The sequence below is a fragment of the Furipterus horrens genome, unplaced genomic scaffold, assembly GCF_987537825.1.
Source record: "Furipterus horrens unplaced genomic scaffold, mFurHor1.1.pri manual_scaffold_1, whole genome shotgun sequence".
Lineage (NCBI taxonomy): Eukaryota > Metazoa > Chordata > Mammalia > Chiroptera > Furipteridae > Furipterus > Furipterus horrens.
Genome location: NW_028327171.1, coordinates 97,337,667 through 97,355,647, shown reverse-complemented (window position 1 = coordinate 97,355,647; position 17,981 = coordinate 97,337,667). Strand labels below are relative to the sequence as shown.

The following is a 17,981-nucleotide window of genomic DNA, read 5'->3' as shown; positions in this document are numbered from 1 at the left end:
CCAAACATGGACAAATAATGTTTAAGGAATGTGCCATAAAATATTTTCAATTAAGATTCTTTAATTCTAATTGAAAACTATAAGAATTAGCTTTTTTTTTATTGTATCCAAAGTCACTATTTAAATTAATCTTTACCACTAATTTGCTTCCTGGTGAGAAGAAAACACAGTTCACCTCAGCAGTTAGACTGGGTTATATCATAAATGAATGACAATACTTTTTTATGGTAGCTTCACATTTTCCCTTTATTAGGGAAATTGGGGATAGTTGGTAACTAAACAAAATTTTAAAATTGTATGCTGAAAGAAATTGTATGTATAAACTGATGAAAAAGATGACTGGGTAGAGAATCTCAAATTACCAGATGAGACTTCTGTCAAAGGTTTTGTTCAACAGCCTGTTTGAGATATAATTCATATACCATAAAGTTTATCCATTCAAAGTGTAAATCAGTGGTTTTAGTATATTTGGAGAGTTGTACCATCATCATCATAATCTAATTTTAGGATATTTCATTGCCCCAAAAAGACCCACACACTCTTTCCCACCATTAGCCATCATTCCCCATCCTCTTCAGCCCCAGATAACCACTAATCTATTTTCTGTCTCTGTGGATTAGCCTGTTCTGGACATTTCATATGGACTTCTTTCACTTTACGTAATGTTTTCAAGGATTACCCATGCTGTAGCATGTATCAGTATTTCTTGTCTTTTTATTGCTGAATAATAGTCCATTGTATGGAAATAACACATTTTATTTATCATTCATCATTTGATGGAAATGTGGCTTGTTTCAACTCTGTGGCTGTTATGATTATTGATGCTACAAATATTCACATATAAATTTTTGTGTGAACATGTGTTTTCAGTTATCCTGGGTGTATATCTAGGTGGAATTGCTGGATCATATGGGAACTCTGTTTAATATTTTGAGGAACTGCTGAACTGTTATCTGAAGTGACACACCATTTTACATTTCCCCCAGCAATGTATGAGGCAATCATATACTTTTGAATAATACATATATTTTTTCCAGCTATATTGATGTATGATTGACAAATAAAAATTGTATATATTTTATGTTTACAGCACGATGATTCGATATATGTATATATTACGAAATACTTACTACAGTCAAGCTAATTAAGTCATCCATAAACTCACACAGTTACCTTTTGTGGTGAGAGCACTTAAGATCTGTCTTAGGAGATTCCAAGTATACAACATCTTATTAACTACAGTCACCATGCTGTATTTACATTAGATCTCTACATTTTATTTATCTTATAAGTGAATGTACTCTTTGACCAGTGTTGCCCCATTTCTCCCATTCCCTGCCCCCTGGTAACCACTACTCCAACCTTTGTTACTATGAGTTTGACTTTTTCATTTTCCATATATAAGTAAGATTGTGAAGTATTTGTCTTTTTCCATTCTGACTTTTTTCACTTTGCATAATGTCCTTCAGGCTGATCCATGTTGTCACAAATGTCAGGATTTCCTTTTTTTAAAAGCTGAATAATATTTTATACTTTTAATCCATTTTTATAGAATATATTTTTTATCCATATCTCTGTTAGCTTGTTTCTATATCTTGGCTACTGTGAATAATACTGCAATGAGTGGGAGTACAGATATCTCTTCGAGACAGTGATTTTATTTCCTTTGGATATATACCCAGAAGTGTGATTGCTGGATCATATGGTAGTTCTATTTTTAATTTTTTAAAAAAGGTTTTATTTATTTATTTTTAGATAGGGTAGAAGGGAGGAAGAAAGATAGGGAGAGAAACATCAGCATGTGGTTGCCTCTTGTGTACCCCCAATTGGGGACCTGGCCTGCAACCCAGGCATGTGCCCTGACTGGGAATTGAACCGACGACCCTTTGGTTCACAGGCTGGCGTTCAGTACACTGAGCCACACCAGCCAGGGCTATTTTTAATTTTTGAGTACCTCCATACTGTTTTTCATAGCGGCTGTAGAAATTTACATTACCACCAACATGTTCCCTTTTCTCTGTATTCTTGCCAACACTTTGACTTTTTCATACTATTCTAACAGGTGTGTGGTGTGATCTCATTTTCCTAATGATTAATTATTTTGAGTATCTTTATATATACGTGTTGGTCATTTGTATGTCTTCTTTGGAAATATATATTATTCTTTGAATTCATGTTTTTAAAAGAAACTTCAGGGATTAAGTGGCAGGGACCTCAGGAGAGCCTTTTGAGATGCTGGTAATGTTTCATATCTTGAGCTGAGTGGTGGGTTACATGGGCGTGTATTCATATATTAAAATTTATTGAGCAGTGAACCTAAGTTAGTGACTTATTGTATGTAAGTTATATAGCAATAAAAAATATTTACTTCATTTTTTAAAAATATAGACTGGAGGGACTTCGTTACAGAACCATGCCAGTCTGTGGATTGCTATTGAAGAACCACTGACCTTAAGATAAAATCTGAAAACATTCATTAAGTATAGAAAATTCCTTGACAGTCTGATTCAAGTTCTCTTACTGCCCTCACTTCCTGCCTCTTTCTCTCCTTGCCATGTTTTGGATATTCCTGGTGCAACCCTCAGATTCACAAGGCTTTTTTATGTTTCACTACACTGCTTCTGCAATTGCTTTTCCTTCTGCCTCATAAGTCCTTTTCCTCTCCATCTCTGCCTGGAAAAATCCTACATATTCTCCAAGACCTGGACTTTTGGGTTCCACAAGAAACGTGCTTGATGCTCTGTTCTCATGTAGTATTTTATTAATAAATCTTTGAAATAGCACTTACCAATTTTTAAATTTATTTTAAAATGTTTTAATTCAAAATAATTATAGACTGAAGAGAGGTTAATACACAGTACAAAGAGTCCATGTATACTTCATCTAGCTCCGCCTCACCCCCCATGACATCTTATATAGATAGCTGTAGGACAATATTAACACCAGGAAGCTAATGTTCATGAACTAATTTTTTATTTATCTTTTTACTTTTTTTCATTCCAGGTGCTCTCCAACACAGTAGCCACTACCCACGTGTAGCTATTTAATTTAAATTACTTAAAATTATATAATATAAAAATTCAATTTCATGGCCTCACTAGCCACATTTCAAGCACTTAATAGCCACATATGACTCATGATGACCATATGGGTAGCACAGATGCAGAATATTTCCATTGCTGTAAGTTCTTTTGGATAGCCCTGATCTAGACTGCATTCTTCTTGAGGGCAGACATGCCTTATTCATCTTTATATCTGCCATTCCTAGGCAGTATGGGTATTGGCTCTAGTCCTATTTTTTTGCTTTACACGTGAAGAAACTTAGGCCATAAGTTATGGTAAATAAAATAATATCTAGCTATTGAGTAGCAAAGCTAGAAATAGAGCTCAGATTTCCTAATTCCAAGTTTGCTGCTCTATGTGGACCTTAATTTTGTGAGTTCATTGATTTGTATCAGTTTTAGAAGGAGTATTAAAGTAATATAATACTTTTCAAACTTTAGGATGCATAAAAATCAACTAGGAAGCTTGTTAGAACTACCTAATCCTGGACCTCTCCCTTCCATGAATGATTCAGTCTGTGGTAGGGTGTAGAAATCTATATTTTAAACAAATACTTAATCAAGAATGTGTGGTAATAGCGTAAGGGTAGATCAGAATAGAGAGCAACAGAATAGTGAGCCTGGAAGTGGAACCACACTTAAATGACCGTTTGATTTTTAACAAAGATTCTGTTAAGGAAAGATAATATTTTCAGCAAATGGTGTTGGAACAACTTCATATCCATGTGAAAAAAAAATAACTCTGACTCTTACCTCATGCCATTAATAATATGTATTATTGACCTAAGTATATTAATTATTAATTAATTATACACTTTCTAGAAGCAATCATAGGAGAATATCTTGAGGATGGCTAACAGTCTTTTAGACAGGACACCAAAAGGAATAATCATAAAGAAAATTGGCAAGTTAAACTTTATCAAGAACTTTTGTTTATCAAAAGACACAATTAATAAAATGCACAGGCAGGCCACATAATAAGAGAAAATATTTGCAAAATATATTTCACACAAAGGATAGGTATCCAGAAGATATAAATAACTTAGAATGTATAGACTTTTTATAAATCAACTATAAAAAGATAATTAACTAAAAATTTCACAGAAGTTATGAGCAGACAAAAGAAGATCTACAAATGGACTTCATAGATACATAAAAAAGGAGTATTATTAGTCATCAGGAAATGAAAATTAAACTATATACCATATACCCACCAAAATGGCTAAAATTAATAGGCTGATGACACCCAGTATTGGTGAGGCTATGGAGCAAACAGAAGTCTTCCACATTGTGGGTAGGAGTGCAAAATGGCTCTATCATTCTTGGGAAAGTGTGTTAAATATAAATATAATTTATAATTTATATATATAAATTTATATATTATATATATTTATATAACAATAATTTATATATAAATATATAATTTTGTATAAATCTTTTTGTGGATATAGTCTTTCATTTCTCTTGGGTAAATACCTAGGCATGGAACTGCAGGGTATATAATTAGCAATTCTAGTCCTAGATATTTACCCAAGAAAAATGAAAGATTACATGCACAGAAAGACTTACACATAAAAGAACGTTCATGGATAGAAGCTTCATTCATAATAGCCAAAATATGAAAAAAGTCCAGGTGTCCATAAACAGGAAAATGAATAAACTAATTTAAATTGATACATTGTTACATATTCCTACTCAAAAATATAAAGTTACAAATTATTGGGTGAATTTTTAAAATGCTGTGGTGACTTCTGTTCAAGATGGAGGCGTAGGTAGACATACTTTGCTTCCTCGCATGACCACTAGAAGAATTACAACTAACAAAAACAAAAACACCCAGAAATGCTGGAAAATCAAACTGTATGGAAGTCCAACAACCAAGGATTTAAAGAAGACACATTCATCTGGACAGGTAGGAGGGGTGGAGACCTGGAGTTGGGGCAGAGAGGTGTGGTGTGAAGAGGCAGAAGGTGCAGCGGCAGAACAGGCTCATGTATGGTGGATAAAAATCGGGAGGGATAACTTGGGAGCAAGTGATCCCAGACCCAGGCTAGACTGTACAGCCCAGGGTTCCAGCACTGGGAAGATAAAGCTTCATAACTTCTGGCTGGAGAAACCAGTGGTTGTTGGGGTGGTGGAAGAAACTACTGGTTTCTCAAGAGAGTTCATTTAAAGGACCTGCACAGACTTAGAACATATGCAAACCCACTCACTCTGGGAATCACCACCAGGGCAACAGCTAGAAGGGCACCAGTTGCATATGGGAAGTGGGTAAACCAACTGGAAATTGGGCAGGTGCTGGGCAAGCCTCCAGAAGCCAGGCAATGGCTTTGTCCCCTCTCTGAGCCCTCCCTCTACACCAGGCCACAAGCAGTGAAGAGGTTTGCCCCACCTTGGTGATTACCTAAGGCTCCATCCCACACAATTTACAGGTGCCTTTTCTACAATAGGCCACACTACTAAGACAGGGAGTCAAAGCTGCTCTACCTAATATGCAGAAACAAACATAGGGAGGCTGCCAAATTGAGGAGGCAAAGAAATAAGGCCTAAAGGACAGAACCAAACAAAACCCTAGAAAAAGAACTAAACAAAATGGAGATAGCCAACCTATCAGATGCAGAGTTCAAAACACTGGTGATCAGGATGCTTAGAAAACTCATTGAGTGTGGCAAAAACATAAGGGAAGAAATGAAGGCTACATTAAGTGAAATAAAGGAAAATCCACAGGGAACCAACAGTGATGGGAAGGAAGCTGGGATTTAAATCAATGATTTGGAACATAAGGAAGAAATAAACATCCCACCAGAACAGAAAGAAGCAAAAAGAATTTAAAAAAAAAGAGAGAGAGAGAGTATAAGAAGACTCTGGGACATCTCCAAAAGTGCCAACATTTGAATCATAGGGATGCCAGAAGGAGAAGAGGAAGAGCAAGAAATTAAAAACTTATTTGAAAAAAATAATAAAAGAAAACCTTCCTAATTTGGTAAAGGAAATAGATGTACAAGTCCAGAGAGTCCCAAATGAGTGGGACCCAAAGAGGACCACATCAAGACACATCATAATTAAATGCCCAAGGTTAAAGATAAAGAGAGAATCTTAAAAGGAGCAAGAGAAAAGTAGAGAGTTACCTACAAAGGAGTTCCGATAAGACTATCAGCTGATTTCTCAAAAGAAACTTTGTAGGCAATAAGGGATTGGCAAGAAGCATTCAATGTGATGAAAAGCAAGGACATACAATCAAGATTCTTCTACCAACAAAGCCATCATTTAGAATGGAAGGGCAGATAAAGTGCTTCCCAGACAAGGTAAAGCTGAAGGAATTCATCATCACCAAACCTTTATTACATGAAATGTTAAAGGACTTATTTAAGAAAAAGATCAAAACTATGAACATTGAAGTGACAACATACTCTCAACTATCAACAAATGAAACTAAAAAACAAACAAACAAAAAACTAATCAGACAACCAGAACAGGAACAGAATCATAGATATGGAGATCATTTGGAGGGTTATCAGCTGAGAGGAGAAAGGAGGAGAATGGGGGAAAAGGTACAGGGTTTAAGAAGCATAACTGGTAGGTACAAAATAGACAGGGGGATGTTAAGAATAATATAGGAAAGGGTGAAGCCAAAGAGCTTATATACATGGCCCAGGGTCATGAACTAAGGTGTATGTGTGTGTGTAGGGGGGTGCTGGAAGGATGGGGCCACCAGTGGAGGGGGGCAAAGGGGGAAACATTGGGACAACTGTAATAGCATAATCAATAAAATATACTTTAAAATATAAAAAAGTAAAAAAATAAAAAAGCTGTGCAGAGTGAAAACTTGACAAAATAGAACTCTAAATTAATGCATTATAAAGTTCTGTGGTAAAAAACAAACGAACAAACAAACAAACAAAAAACAAACTGGTTGCTTCTGTGGGGTGAAGTGAAGAAACTGATTAGGAAGAGCCATGAGAGAACTTTGGTGATATATCTTATAGGGGTTTGCTCACACAGGTGTGTGCAATTATCAAAACTCACAGAATGTTTCATTTTAGATTTGTGCATTTTATTATATGTAAGCTTTACCTTAACAGGAAAAAAAGTTTTAAAAGATGTGATTTTAATGCAGGTGATCTGAAGGCCATGTTCTGAGTACCACTGGGTTTGACTAACTTCATAAATAATCCTTTCTTTACCATGAAAAGTAATTTATTGATTACTAATGGAACATTTTTGAAGTTTTAAAAAAAATCATGGCATTGTTAATGTAAAAATGTCCAAACCTGTAGAGAATTTTTTAAAAAGATTTTATTTATTTAATTTTAGATAGAGGGAAAGGGAGAGAGGAAGGGAGAGAAACATGAATATGTGGCTGCCTCTTACACACCCCCAACTGCGGCCCTGCCCGGCAACCCAGGCAAGTGCCCAACCTGGGAATTGAACAGGTGACTCTTTGGTTAGTAGGCCAGCACTAAATCCACTGAGCCACACCAGCCAGGAGCAACCCTGTAAAGAATTTTTATGAGGTTATTTTAGCAAAACTGAGACCATACCAGGAAGCAGGCTCTCAAACACTCTGGAGAATGACAGTTTTGCAGTTTCTTTTATATATTTGGAATTAAAGAGGGGACATTAGAAGCTTCCTGGAAGGTGAGAGAAAGCAAGGCAAGTGAATCTGTGATTGGATTACCATATAGATAAGATTATGAGCTCCATTTAGCGTGGTTATTCTTCCGAGGGGTCTGGAAAAGAGGATTAATCCTGGCATTTCAAAGTTTTGTTAACCTAGATTCACAAGAACAAGGCTTGCTTAAGACAAAGATACTTTTTTTTTTTTTAAGCCTGGGGCATGACTACCCATGTGACCTGGTCTGTTAACACATTGATTGTCACACTGGGGAAAAAAAAAGTTTTCCTGGATCCATGATGTTTTATTATGAAAGTAGAATAAAAACATTGAAAACAAAATATTTCTTTGTGATTTGATGAAAAAGTAATGGGCGATGAGGCTTTGAAAGGGCAGAGAGAGCCATGCATGATTCAGTGCAACCCGACACATGTTTTCCTGGACTGTTATATGGAGGCTGATGACATTGTACCCCAGATCCTGAAGGAGAGAGCTGACAGATAAGGGATGGGGAACTTCTGGGCCTGTTTTTTGGCCTCTAGCCTTTTGGGGAGCAAGGGGAGCGCTGGGTCCTGTGGGAGGAAAGGGCTTTGAGCTGAAGTGCTCACTGCCCTATATTTGTATATAGTAATGTACATGTTATAAGAAAATTGTCACTTTGTTTTTAGGAGATTAATAAGTGAGTGGACAAAGATTTGTGACAATATTATATAGTTCCTTATTTCAATAAATGTTCTTCATTTAGTGTCAGGAATGTAATTTTAACCATTTGAGTGCCAACATTGTTGTGAGTGACGCTGACAAATTTTCCCAAAAGTGCCAGCGTCGCTCCCAGCGACTCTTTTTTCGATGGCTATAAATGTAAATAACAAAGGAATAATTTGTATTTTATGTTTTCTCTTTTTTTGTAGCTCAGGTTATATATTGATATAACTTTTTCTCATGTTGAGCCAAATTTCGAATTACGCATGGCACTCAAAGGGTTAATATCAGGAGGCTTTGGACATGAAAATAATTTTGCTTTGAATTAGATGAATTGGTTTGAGATGGATATTTGTAGTGGTATTTAGTAAACTGGATGTTTTAAATCTGCAGTTGTATAACTTTTTCAGTTGAACTGGCTTTCACCACTCTGAAATGAATGTTTACTTATATGATAGGTCTCTAGTGTCATTTACTTTAAGATTCTAGGTGTTTAGAAAATGTAGAACTTTTACTTCAAGTTTCTTAATTGTAGCTTGAATCTGCAAACTTTCAAAAGTACTGCAGAGGACCAGCTGCAACTGTTGTGGGAGGCTCAGTTCTTGCTGCTGCAGTAAAGAATTAAAAATCTACAAACTGATTAGTATATAGGCAGAGTTTATAAGCAATACCTTCTCAGGGAAGGGAAAAGGCCTAGTGGAGGTGGGGAGAGGCACAGGCCTTTGGTCCCTTTGGCCTGAGGACTTACGTAATTTGCAGGGTGGAGTGAGGGTGTTACATAGTGATTTGGTGATACACACTCTTCCAGGGAGGGGGTCATCTCCTAAATGTAGGTATGGCTGGAGGTCTGTTAACTCAGATCCTTATCTTGCCCCAGACCACCTCTTGTCATCCTGTTGTAGAAACTGGTACTTGGCCTGAGGCAGTTAATCAAAGTTATTTATGAGCTTTTTCTGTAAGCACTATGGACTCCCTCCCACCCACCTCTTTCTCCTACATCTTCTAACTTCTGCCTAACAAAACTTGATGCTAATAACCAAATGTTGACTCATGGATATGAGGCAAATCTGACTTTACTGGTTTATAGATAAAATTACTGGTCAAGTGTCATGTCACACCCAAATGATTTCTCCTACAATAGGATATTAGTGCCTGAAATTTCACCTTAAAATAAAGATACATGCCTGCTTCCAAATTTTCCTGATAAGAATCACCTGGGGCACTTACTAAATTTCAGACCTATACTTTAGAGATTGAAATTCCTTGTTTAAAGACTGGTTCAATGGGTCTGGGATGGGCTGAGAATTTATTTTTAATTTTAACTAGTACCTTCTGATAATTCTTATCAGGGACGGTTAGGAAACATTGCCCTAAAATGGAGCTAAGTCTCTCAAATACTTTTGCTCCCCCCCCCAAAAAAAAAGAGGAAGAAGAAGAAAAGAAAAGGAAGAAGGAGGCAAAGGAGAAAGGGGATGAAAAGAAAAATCACCCAGAGACTTTGTTGAACATACAGATTACTGGGCCCTACTCAGTCAGTGCTTCTCATTTGTGTGATGAAGCCCCCAAATCTGCACATTTTTAGAGCTGTGTATTCAGAGAGAAAAGGTTCATTAGATGTGAACCTGGATAAGGGATTTATTTGCTGAAATGGACTCCCCATAGTCTACTGAGGGCCCAAATTTTATAAACAATAAGAGTCTAGCAGCCATTTGCTGACAGAGGCTCCTCACATGCTCTGTATTCTGGGAAGAACCTCAGACCTGAGCTCTTTGCTTGGTACTATGCACTGCAGGGAAATCCTGGTTTAGTCTTTCTACCAATGGACTGAGTCCTGCCCTGTCCAATCAGAACTGCACAATTTGGATACTTCATTTACATAAAATGGACCTAATTGGAAACCTGGTGAGGACTTTGCTGTAAAAAATAGCCTCTTCTTTGTTTTGGTGGCACACAATTTAGGTTGCTGTCTGAATCTGTCTCCTGGGCCACAGCTCTTTTTGCTCAAATAAATGCTTTTAATTCTTTATTAATTTTGGTTTACAGAGCTCATATAATGCACAGGTCTGAGTGCTATCTTCCTAGTGTCACTGCCTTAGTGGAAGGTCCTTGAGTACGTTTTCAGTCACTGTTGAGACAGAAGGGGAGGGGAACTAGGAGATTGAAAAAAAGGTAATTTTAGAATTAAGGACAGATCTTAGTGTAAAAGCTAGGTGGAGGACACTTGGAACATAAGGGATAGTGAGCATGCCGAAGAGAAAGGAACTGGCAGGGGACCGACCATCCAATAGCTGTGGTACGAGTCATGGGAGTAGGTATGGGTGAGCCATAGGAAAGTGACATCTAAAAGCAACTACATTCATTATTTTGCAAGTGAAAATCTGCCTGCATGCCATAGATTGCCAGTTCTTGTTTTACATGCTGCTATAAAAATTTATTGATTTTTCTCTTGTGTAGTAAGAAGAAAACATAATTTATAGACCTTATTCTGGCAGAAGATGATCGATTTGGATCAGAAACAGGAGGCATTGGAAGAGAGGAATCAAAAGTGAAGAAATTCTGCAAGCCCTTCAGTGAGAAAGGTGACGGATTTATTTACTCACATGTCCAACATTATCATTACATGGTTATCTAATGTGAGTGTGTTGCTTTTCTGTGTATACTACCTTCGCAAGTGTTCGGGAGAAGGTGGAATAAGCTGTTGGAAATGGGTCTTAAGCACACATTTCTCCTCGGGCTGCTTCTGTCAGAACTTCCCATCATCACCTTCCCTGCATTTACTTCTACTTATTTCCCAGGACCCTTCCACCTCCTTCCCACTGCTAAAGCCTTAACCAGAAATATCTCATTAATATTCATGATAGCATTTACTGGATTCTTCTTACTGCTAGGAACCGTGCTGTTGTGCTCTCCCAGCATTCTTTCATTCCTTTCTTGAAATAACCCAATGATCTAGATACTGTGATTATGATCCATTTTGTAGGTGAAACATGTAAGGTTCCAAAAGGTTATGTAACTTGCCAAGGACCTCACAGCTAGGAAATGGCAGAACCGGATTTGACAGTTGTGCTTTCTGATTCCATACTTGCTGCCTTCTTTCCCGTTCAGAGAGAAAATGGGGGATCTCATCTGCACATCCTCCTTTTAGACCAACTTGGCAGACCTCTTTTGTTGTCAGTCCCTGAGATTTAAAAGCATTTAGGTTTTTATTACAGAATATTTACAAGTCAGAAAAAATACAGAAGTCATCTCTAATGTTGCTGGTCCGATGTAACTATGATTAATATTTTAATATATTTGTTTTCAAGCTATTTTGGCACATAGTTCCTTATAGTACATACATTCTTTACTATCATATTTTACATATAAATAGAATTTTTATACTCATACTCAGATTTTAATGACTCTTAAATGATAATGTAAGACTTCTAGTGGTTTGAAATGAAAGAGGTCTAGCAAATGAGTGAATAAATGCTTGCTGCTGTGTATGGAATAAATTTTACATGTTTGTCTGCTTGTGACTTTTGTTTTCTGTTCAGAGAGGGGGTCTATTGTTCTAGTTTAAATTTTATATCATGAACAAACAGTATCATGAACAAAGAACATACTCTCCCAGCTCAAGTATGTTTTACCTTCCTTTCCAGGTCTTGTTCAAATCCACAGCCCCTTTAAACTTTTCTTGATTTCCAAGCTCCTAATAGTCTTTCTCTACACCAGCCTTGTCAAGTACTTTCCCATTTGCCTTTGATCTTGTTCTCCATCTGCTAGATATAATATTTTTGCCCTGTTTTCTTGTATCTTTTTCTGTCCCCAACACTTAATCCAGTACTTTTCTCATGGTGTCACTTTTATTCTTTTTAGTATTTGTATTTGAACCAAATTGCTACTAATCAATTTCTCTGAGATACTAGAACACTTTTAAAGTTTCTGGTGTGTCTTTCCATGCCTTGTAGATTCCTACACTGTAACCATGCCAGAAATGACAGAGAATGAGACGCCTACAAAAAAGCAGCACAGGTATGTAGCCACAGTTTAAAAATAATACAGTTTCAGAAGACCAGAAGCAGAATTAATCCCTACTTCGTCAAATAGGTAGTCCCTAGGGAACTTTTAGTTGGCTGCCTAGACAACCATTACTCTTCAAAAATATGTGTTGGCAGAGAGAAATAGGTTGATGGGAAGGGGTACATAGTTAAAATTTACCTGTCCTTTGTATTTTGCCAGCAGGATAACAAGTATAACACCAAATCTATTCTAAATGTTTAGTTTCTTTCGAACATTTTATTCGCGTACAGGGTTAGTCTTTGTAGATACTAAAATCACTTAGGCTGAAGTCAGTTTGAATAGACATTTTGTTATGTTAGAAACCATTAATGCCAATATGCACATTAGTACAATATTATTTATAGTTCTTTGTATAACCCCCATTCTGGATTTCTAGCATTTTGGTCAGTGTTTCTGCTTAGAATTACATGGCCACCGTTTCCATTAATTATAAAATCACTATTCTCTTTCCCTACCAAATAACTATTAGAGAATGTTAATGTATTGAGTAATGGTACGTGAAAGGGAAAATCAATGATTTTAGTAGATTAGCTTTTAAGAAAATTTAAGGCCCTGGCTGATGTGGCTCAGTGGATTGAGCAACAGCCTATGAACCAAATGATCACCAGTTCGATTCCTAGTCAGGGGACATTCTTAGGTTCTGGGCCAGGTCCCCAGTTCAGGGCATGTGAGAGGCAACTGATCAATGTTTCTCTTTCACATCAATGTTTTTCTCCCCTTCTTTCTCCCTTCCCCTCTCTCTAAAAATAAATACATAAAGTCTTTTAAAAATCATACAATATAAAAAGAGAAAGAAAGAATATTTAAGAGATTCACCTGGGCTGGTGTGGCTCAGTTGGTTGGGTGTCATCCTGCAAACCAAAAGGTCTCGGGCTTAGTCCCCAGTCAGGGCACATGCAAGAGGCAACCGATAGATGTTGCTCTCTCACAACAGTGTTTTTCTCCCTCTCTTTCTTCCTCCCTCCCCCTCTCTCTAGACTCAATAAAAGAAAAAAAAAATATTATATTAAAAAAAAACTAGGAAATTTGAGTTTGAATAACCTAAGGTACATAACTGAACAAGATGGCTAAAATGCCAATTGTCCGTGCATGGGTGCTGGTGGCTGCCATACTTCCCTCCCTGGGGATTTTTAGGTTCCTTTTTACTGTTGTTTGTTTCCTTTACACAGTCACCCCCACCTTGGCCCGGGTGCCAAGGCAAACGTACATTAGAAGTCACCTACTTGGCACATCACTTTGAGAGTTGACAAGCTCCTTAATTACATTTTTCAAATGAAGTTTTCAGTGATTGATTTACTTCCCAACCAATGGCTCACCTCTTGGTACATCACTTTGAGTTGACTAGCTCCTTAATTACATTTTCAAATACTTTTCAGTGATTGATTTACTTCCTGACCAATGGCTTGTGGGTATGGAAGAATAGAGAATTGTAGTTAACTTGCAGAAATTGTGGATTCTAAATTTACATTGATGTATCTGCAGTTAAGTTTTCATACCATAACATATATTAAGAAAAATTTTCTTCAGGTGATTTGTTATTGATGCAATAAATACAGATTCAAAATTTATTTTATGGTTCTCAAAATACAAAGTGATGAAAATGTTTTCCTATTATTTTCATGTTCCTTTTATCTACACTTTTTTGTTTCAGAAAGAAAAACCGGGAGACACACAATGCAGGTAGAAACAATTTAAATTTTACTTGTTAACATTTTTGCATTCAAAATAAAATTATACTGCAGTTGATTATAAGCTTTTATGTTATAAGTATAGAATCATTATTCGTTTGTTTTAGGAAGGTATTTCTTTATTGTTTTTAATTAACAAAACATCTCTGCAGCTCATGGAGTTGGTTTGCTTATCATGTTCGGATTTACTGTCTATTTAGATAATTTAAGGACTAATATGCCCCTGGAGCTAGTGTTTGAAGTGATTTCACCCACTGAGTGACTTTAGTGTTTTAAGTGATTTCAGATATACTTTTCCTAAATAGAATGAACAGTATGTGTCTTTGCAGAAATTCCAGAGGGGGCTGGCTGCCTAGAGGAATAGGGAAGAGATGAGCATCAGGCTGTAGATCTTAAAGGTACTTGAAATGTGAACAGTCTTAAATTAAATTGTGGAGTCCTCAATTATAGGAAGAAATGTAGAAATCAAATATTTAATTTTATCTCAAACATCAGTATTATAGGCCAAAGCCAGATAAACATTTATAGATGTAATTGTGCATACATTTATAATTTGTTGCATTTTATAACATTTATTTTCCATCAGGGACTTCACTTAGATGTAAAAAAAAGTTACAAGTTATTTCCTACTATCTTTATTATAAATGATATGTTCCTTTCCCTAAGGAAAGGACACTGGGAAAATTTTATCTAAGGAGAGATGTGTTGAACACTGGTGGCACATCGCTGTTCCCCAGAAGGGAGTTTGCTGCCTTTGAATTTCCCTTTATCACTGTGGGTAAAGAGTCTTAATGATTTTTTTTTACCTCTACACATTAAAAAATTCATCCCTAGATAAAAACAAATACTATTGCTTTGCCCCCCACCCCCTTTCTTTTGGCCATAAGAGTTAACTGTAACCTTTTTCGGCTGTATGACCTAAATGTTTTATTGGAGTCACTGTCACGTTGTGCCATAAATAGATCTTGATAGTAATTCATTGAGAATGATTACCTGTCATTGAAAAAGAAGTCTTTACTGCTAGATTACAAGGTAAAAAGTGTATATTTTGCAAAACAAGATCTATCCGTGCTACTATCTGAAAGATCATTCTTTTAGAAGCACTGGAATCCTTTGTTAGGAAGGTTTTATAAAACTTTCTAAAAGAAAATAGCCAAGACTAATGTTTCTACTAACAGTGTCTTAGAGAAATTATTTAGATAATTTCTTGTATCCTCTTTACCCTTCTATATATCTTTTAAAGCTGTACCATATAAGCCTGGAACTTTTCTCAGTTCACTGAGAAGTTGTCAGCTACCCAGTTTCTTGGATGGGAAAAAAGTCCTACATGGCAAAAGTGAACAGCCCAGACCCCATAGGAAAAACCAAACCACTCTCTTTTCTTGTCTATTTTATGTTAGAACTAATAGCTGTTTCTGTTCCACAAATGTCCTCTAGTTATCCTGAAAGATGTTTTAAGGTTCTTTAATCTGTCTAGAAAAGTCTCATTGCTATAAAGAGTCAACTTTCTAGTAACTTAGCTTATTAGTAGGTTCTTAAAATGTGGTTATTAAACTTTCTAGTAATTACTTGAAATATGATAATGGCCTATCAGTAATGAATATTAGCAATTTCTTTTTATAATTTGAATTTAGTTATTATAGTTCACATTCTTTAAAGTGCTAATAAAACTATTGCTTATATCAATTTCCATAACACTATACTTAAAGTATGACATTCTTAGAAATCTTATTATAGTTGGTCTTCAGTAGATATTATTTAATAAGATTTTTTTAGGTTTTTCTTTGCTTAGGAAGAACGAAGCAATTTGGCTGTAGGTTTGATAAATGGATTTTTTCCCCTCTCTAGTGGAGAGGCATAGGAAGAAAAAAATCAATGCTGGGATTAACAGAATAGGAGAGCTGATCCCATGTTCCCCTGCACTGAAGCAGGTAAGACGTTCACTCATTTTTATTCATCCCTGTTGTTTCTGTGCTCAGAATGATTGTTTTTGTTCCTTGTCATTAATAGTTTTTTGGAGTTAATAATTTCCTCCTAAATTTTAATTTGCTTAATTTTCTACATAGCCGTGTTTCTTTCCACACTTCTGACAGTCTTCTAGTACAGTTTCTACATGATCAAATGGACCATATGATTTCTAAGTCTTTTAAGATCTTGACTTACTCAGTCCCATGATTACATTTATATGTGTACAGCTGTATTTACCAGGCATTTCTTTTATTTTCTGCCAGTCATACTCTTTAATATCTTAAATTATTTCCTAGACTCTTTTAAGGATCTCTTCTTTGCTTTGTTCTCCATGCCCTATCAGCTTCCACTAAAATCTCAGCTTATTGAAGCTGACAGTTTTCCCTAATGAAGATAGTGTTTTGTTTTTTCTGATAATGAGGATAAAATGTGCTCACTGAAAACAAAACAAAATAAAACAAAAAAGTGGAAACAATATAGAGTGCATAAAAAAGTTTAAAAAATAAATTGCCATCCCATTCCCAAGTTATAATCACTATTAAAATTATTGTTACATACCTCTTTAGACATTGCTTTATGAATACGTCTTTGTAGTTTCATAACCTACTCTGATTTTCACTCAGTGGTACACAGTAGACTTGGTTGTAGATACCTTTCCTCAGTGTTCCCTTTACACTAAATAGTTATATAATGGGTTATTACAGTATGTGTTAGACATTTTTAAATTAATTTTTTATTATAGTGTCTCAGTTTTTTTTTTGTTTTTGTTTTTTAATATCCTCACCTGAGGACATTCTTTCATTACTTTTAGAGAGAGGGAGCAGGAAAGAGAGAAACATCAATGTAAGAGAGAAGCATTGATCAGTTAGTTGCTTCCCACACATGACCCAACCAGGTACCGAACTTGTGACCTTTTGGTTATAGGATAACACTCCAACCAACTGAACCACACCAGACAGGGCTGTCTCATGGTTTTTATTCTAATTTTCCTGAATCTAAAAAGGTTTTAAACTAGTTTGAAAACTAATATTTAAAACATTCTAATTGAGTATTTGTATATCCTCTTTTTATGTAGTGCCTATTCTAATGTTTGACCAATTTTTCTAATGCATTTTCTTTTTTAAAAAAATTTGTATTAAATTTATTGGGTGACATTGTTTAATACAATTATATTTGTAATTAAATTCATATATGCAAAAATTAATATATACACAGAGCAAATAGCACTAAAAAGCTTGAAACATCGAACATTAGTCTCCTCCCCACTGCTTTCCAATTCTAATACAGCTTCTTAGAGGCAATCATTCTGAATTGCTTCTTTTGGCATTACAGTACCCTTATTTTTCAAAATAACATGCTTACATTGATTGCTATATCTTATTTTCCATTTTATATATTATCTATTGATTTCCTATTATGCTTTTCCCTTGGCTTCCCCTTGTCTAATCCTCCCAGTGTAATTCTACTACAACTTTTGATTAAATTGGCATTCAGTTTTTATGTTGTTAAGACAGTCTAAATTCAGTTTATGGTTGGTTGAGCCAGGGATTGTACTGTATTATGTTTCATTTCATATGTAACTTCTGGCTTTTTGGACTTAATAATTATCTCATTCTTCTTCATTTGCTTAATTTTCTCTATATTTCTCTTTAATTTTTTTCACACTTCCAACAGTTTCTTAGTACAGTTTCTACATGGTCAAATGTACCACATAATTTCCATTTTCCCTTTTTTTCCTTTGAGACTTTACTTCTGAAACCATCTACCCTTCCTTTTCAGTCTCAATTGTCTGATTTCCTCCAACTCTTCTGTTTTTAATTTCCTCTCATATTATTAATTTTGAAGATTTTTCTTTCTTATTCTTTTTGTTTCTTTTCATGCCAC

General features: G+C 35.6%; 1 protein-coding gene across 1 annotated transcript in view; it reads left to right on the top strand.

Annotated features, from left to right (window-relative positions):
- USF3 (upstream transcription factor family member 3) overlaps positions 1 to 17,981 on the top strand; it is a 61,242-nt gene that overhangs the window by 16,405 nt on the left and 26,856 nt on the right. The window contains exons 2-5 of the mRNA XM_090276732.1: positions 10,834 to 10,958; positions 12,330 to 12,393; positions 14,093 to 14,121; positions 15,978 to 16,060. Of these exons, the coding sequence (XP_090132858.1) occupies positions 12,347 to 12,393; positions 14,093 to 14,121; positions 15,978 to 16,060 (159 nt within the window). The 5' untranslated portion in view covers positions 10,834 to 10,958; positions 12,330 to 12,346. The remainder of the gene's footprint in view (positions 1 to 10,833; positions 10,959 to 12,329; positions 12,394 to 14,092; positions 14,122 to 15,977; positions 16,061 to 17,981) is intronic.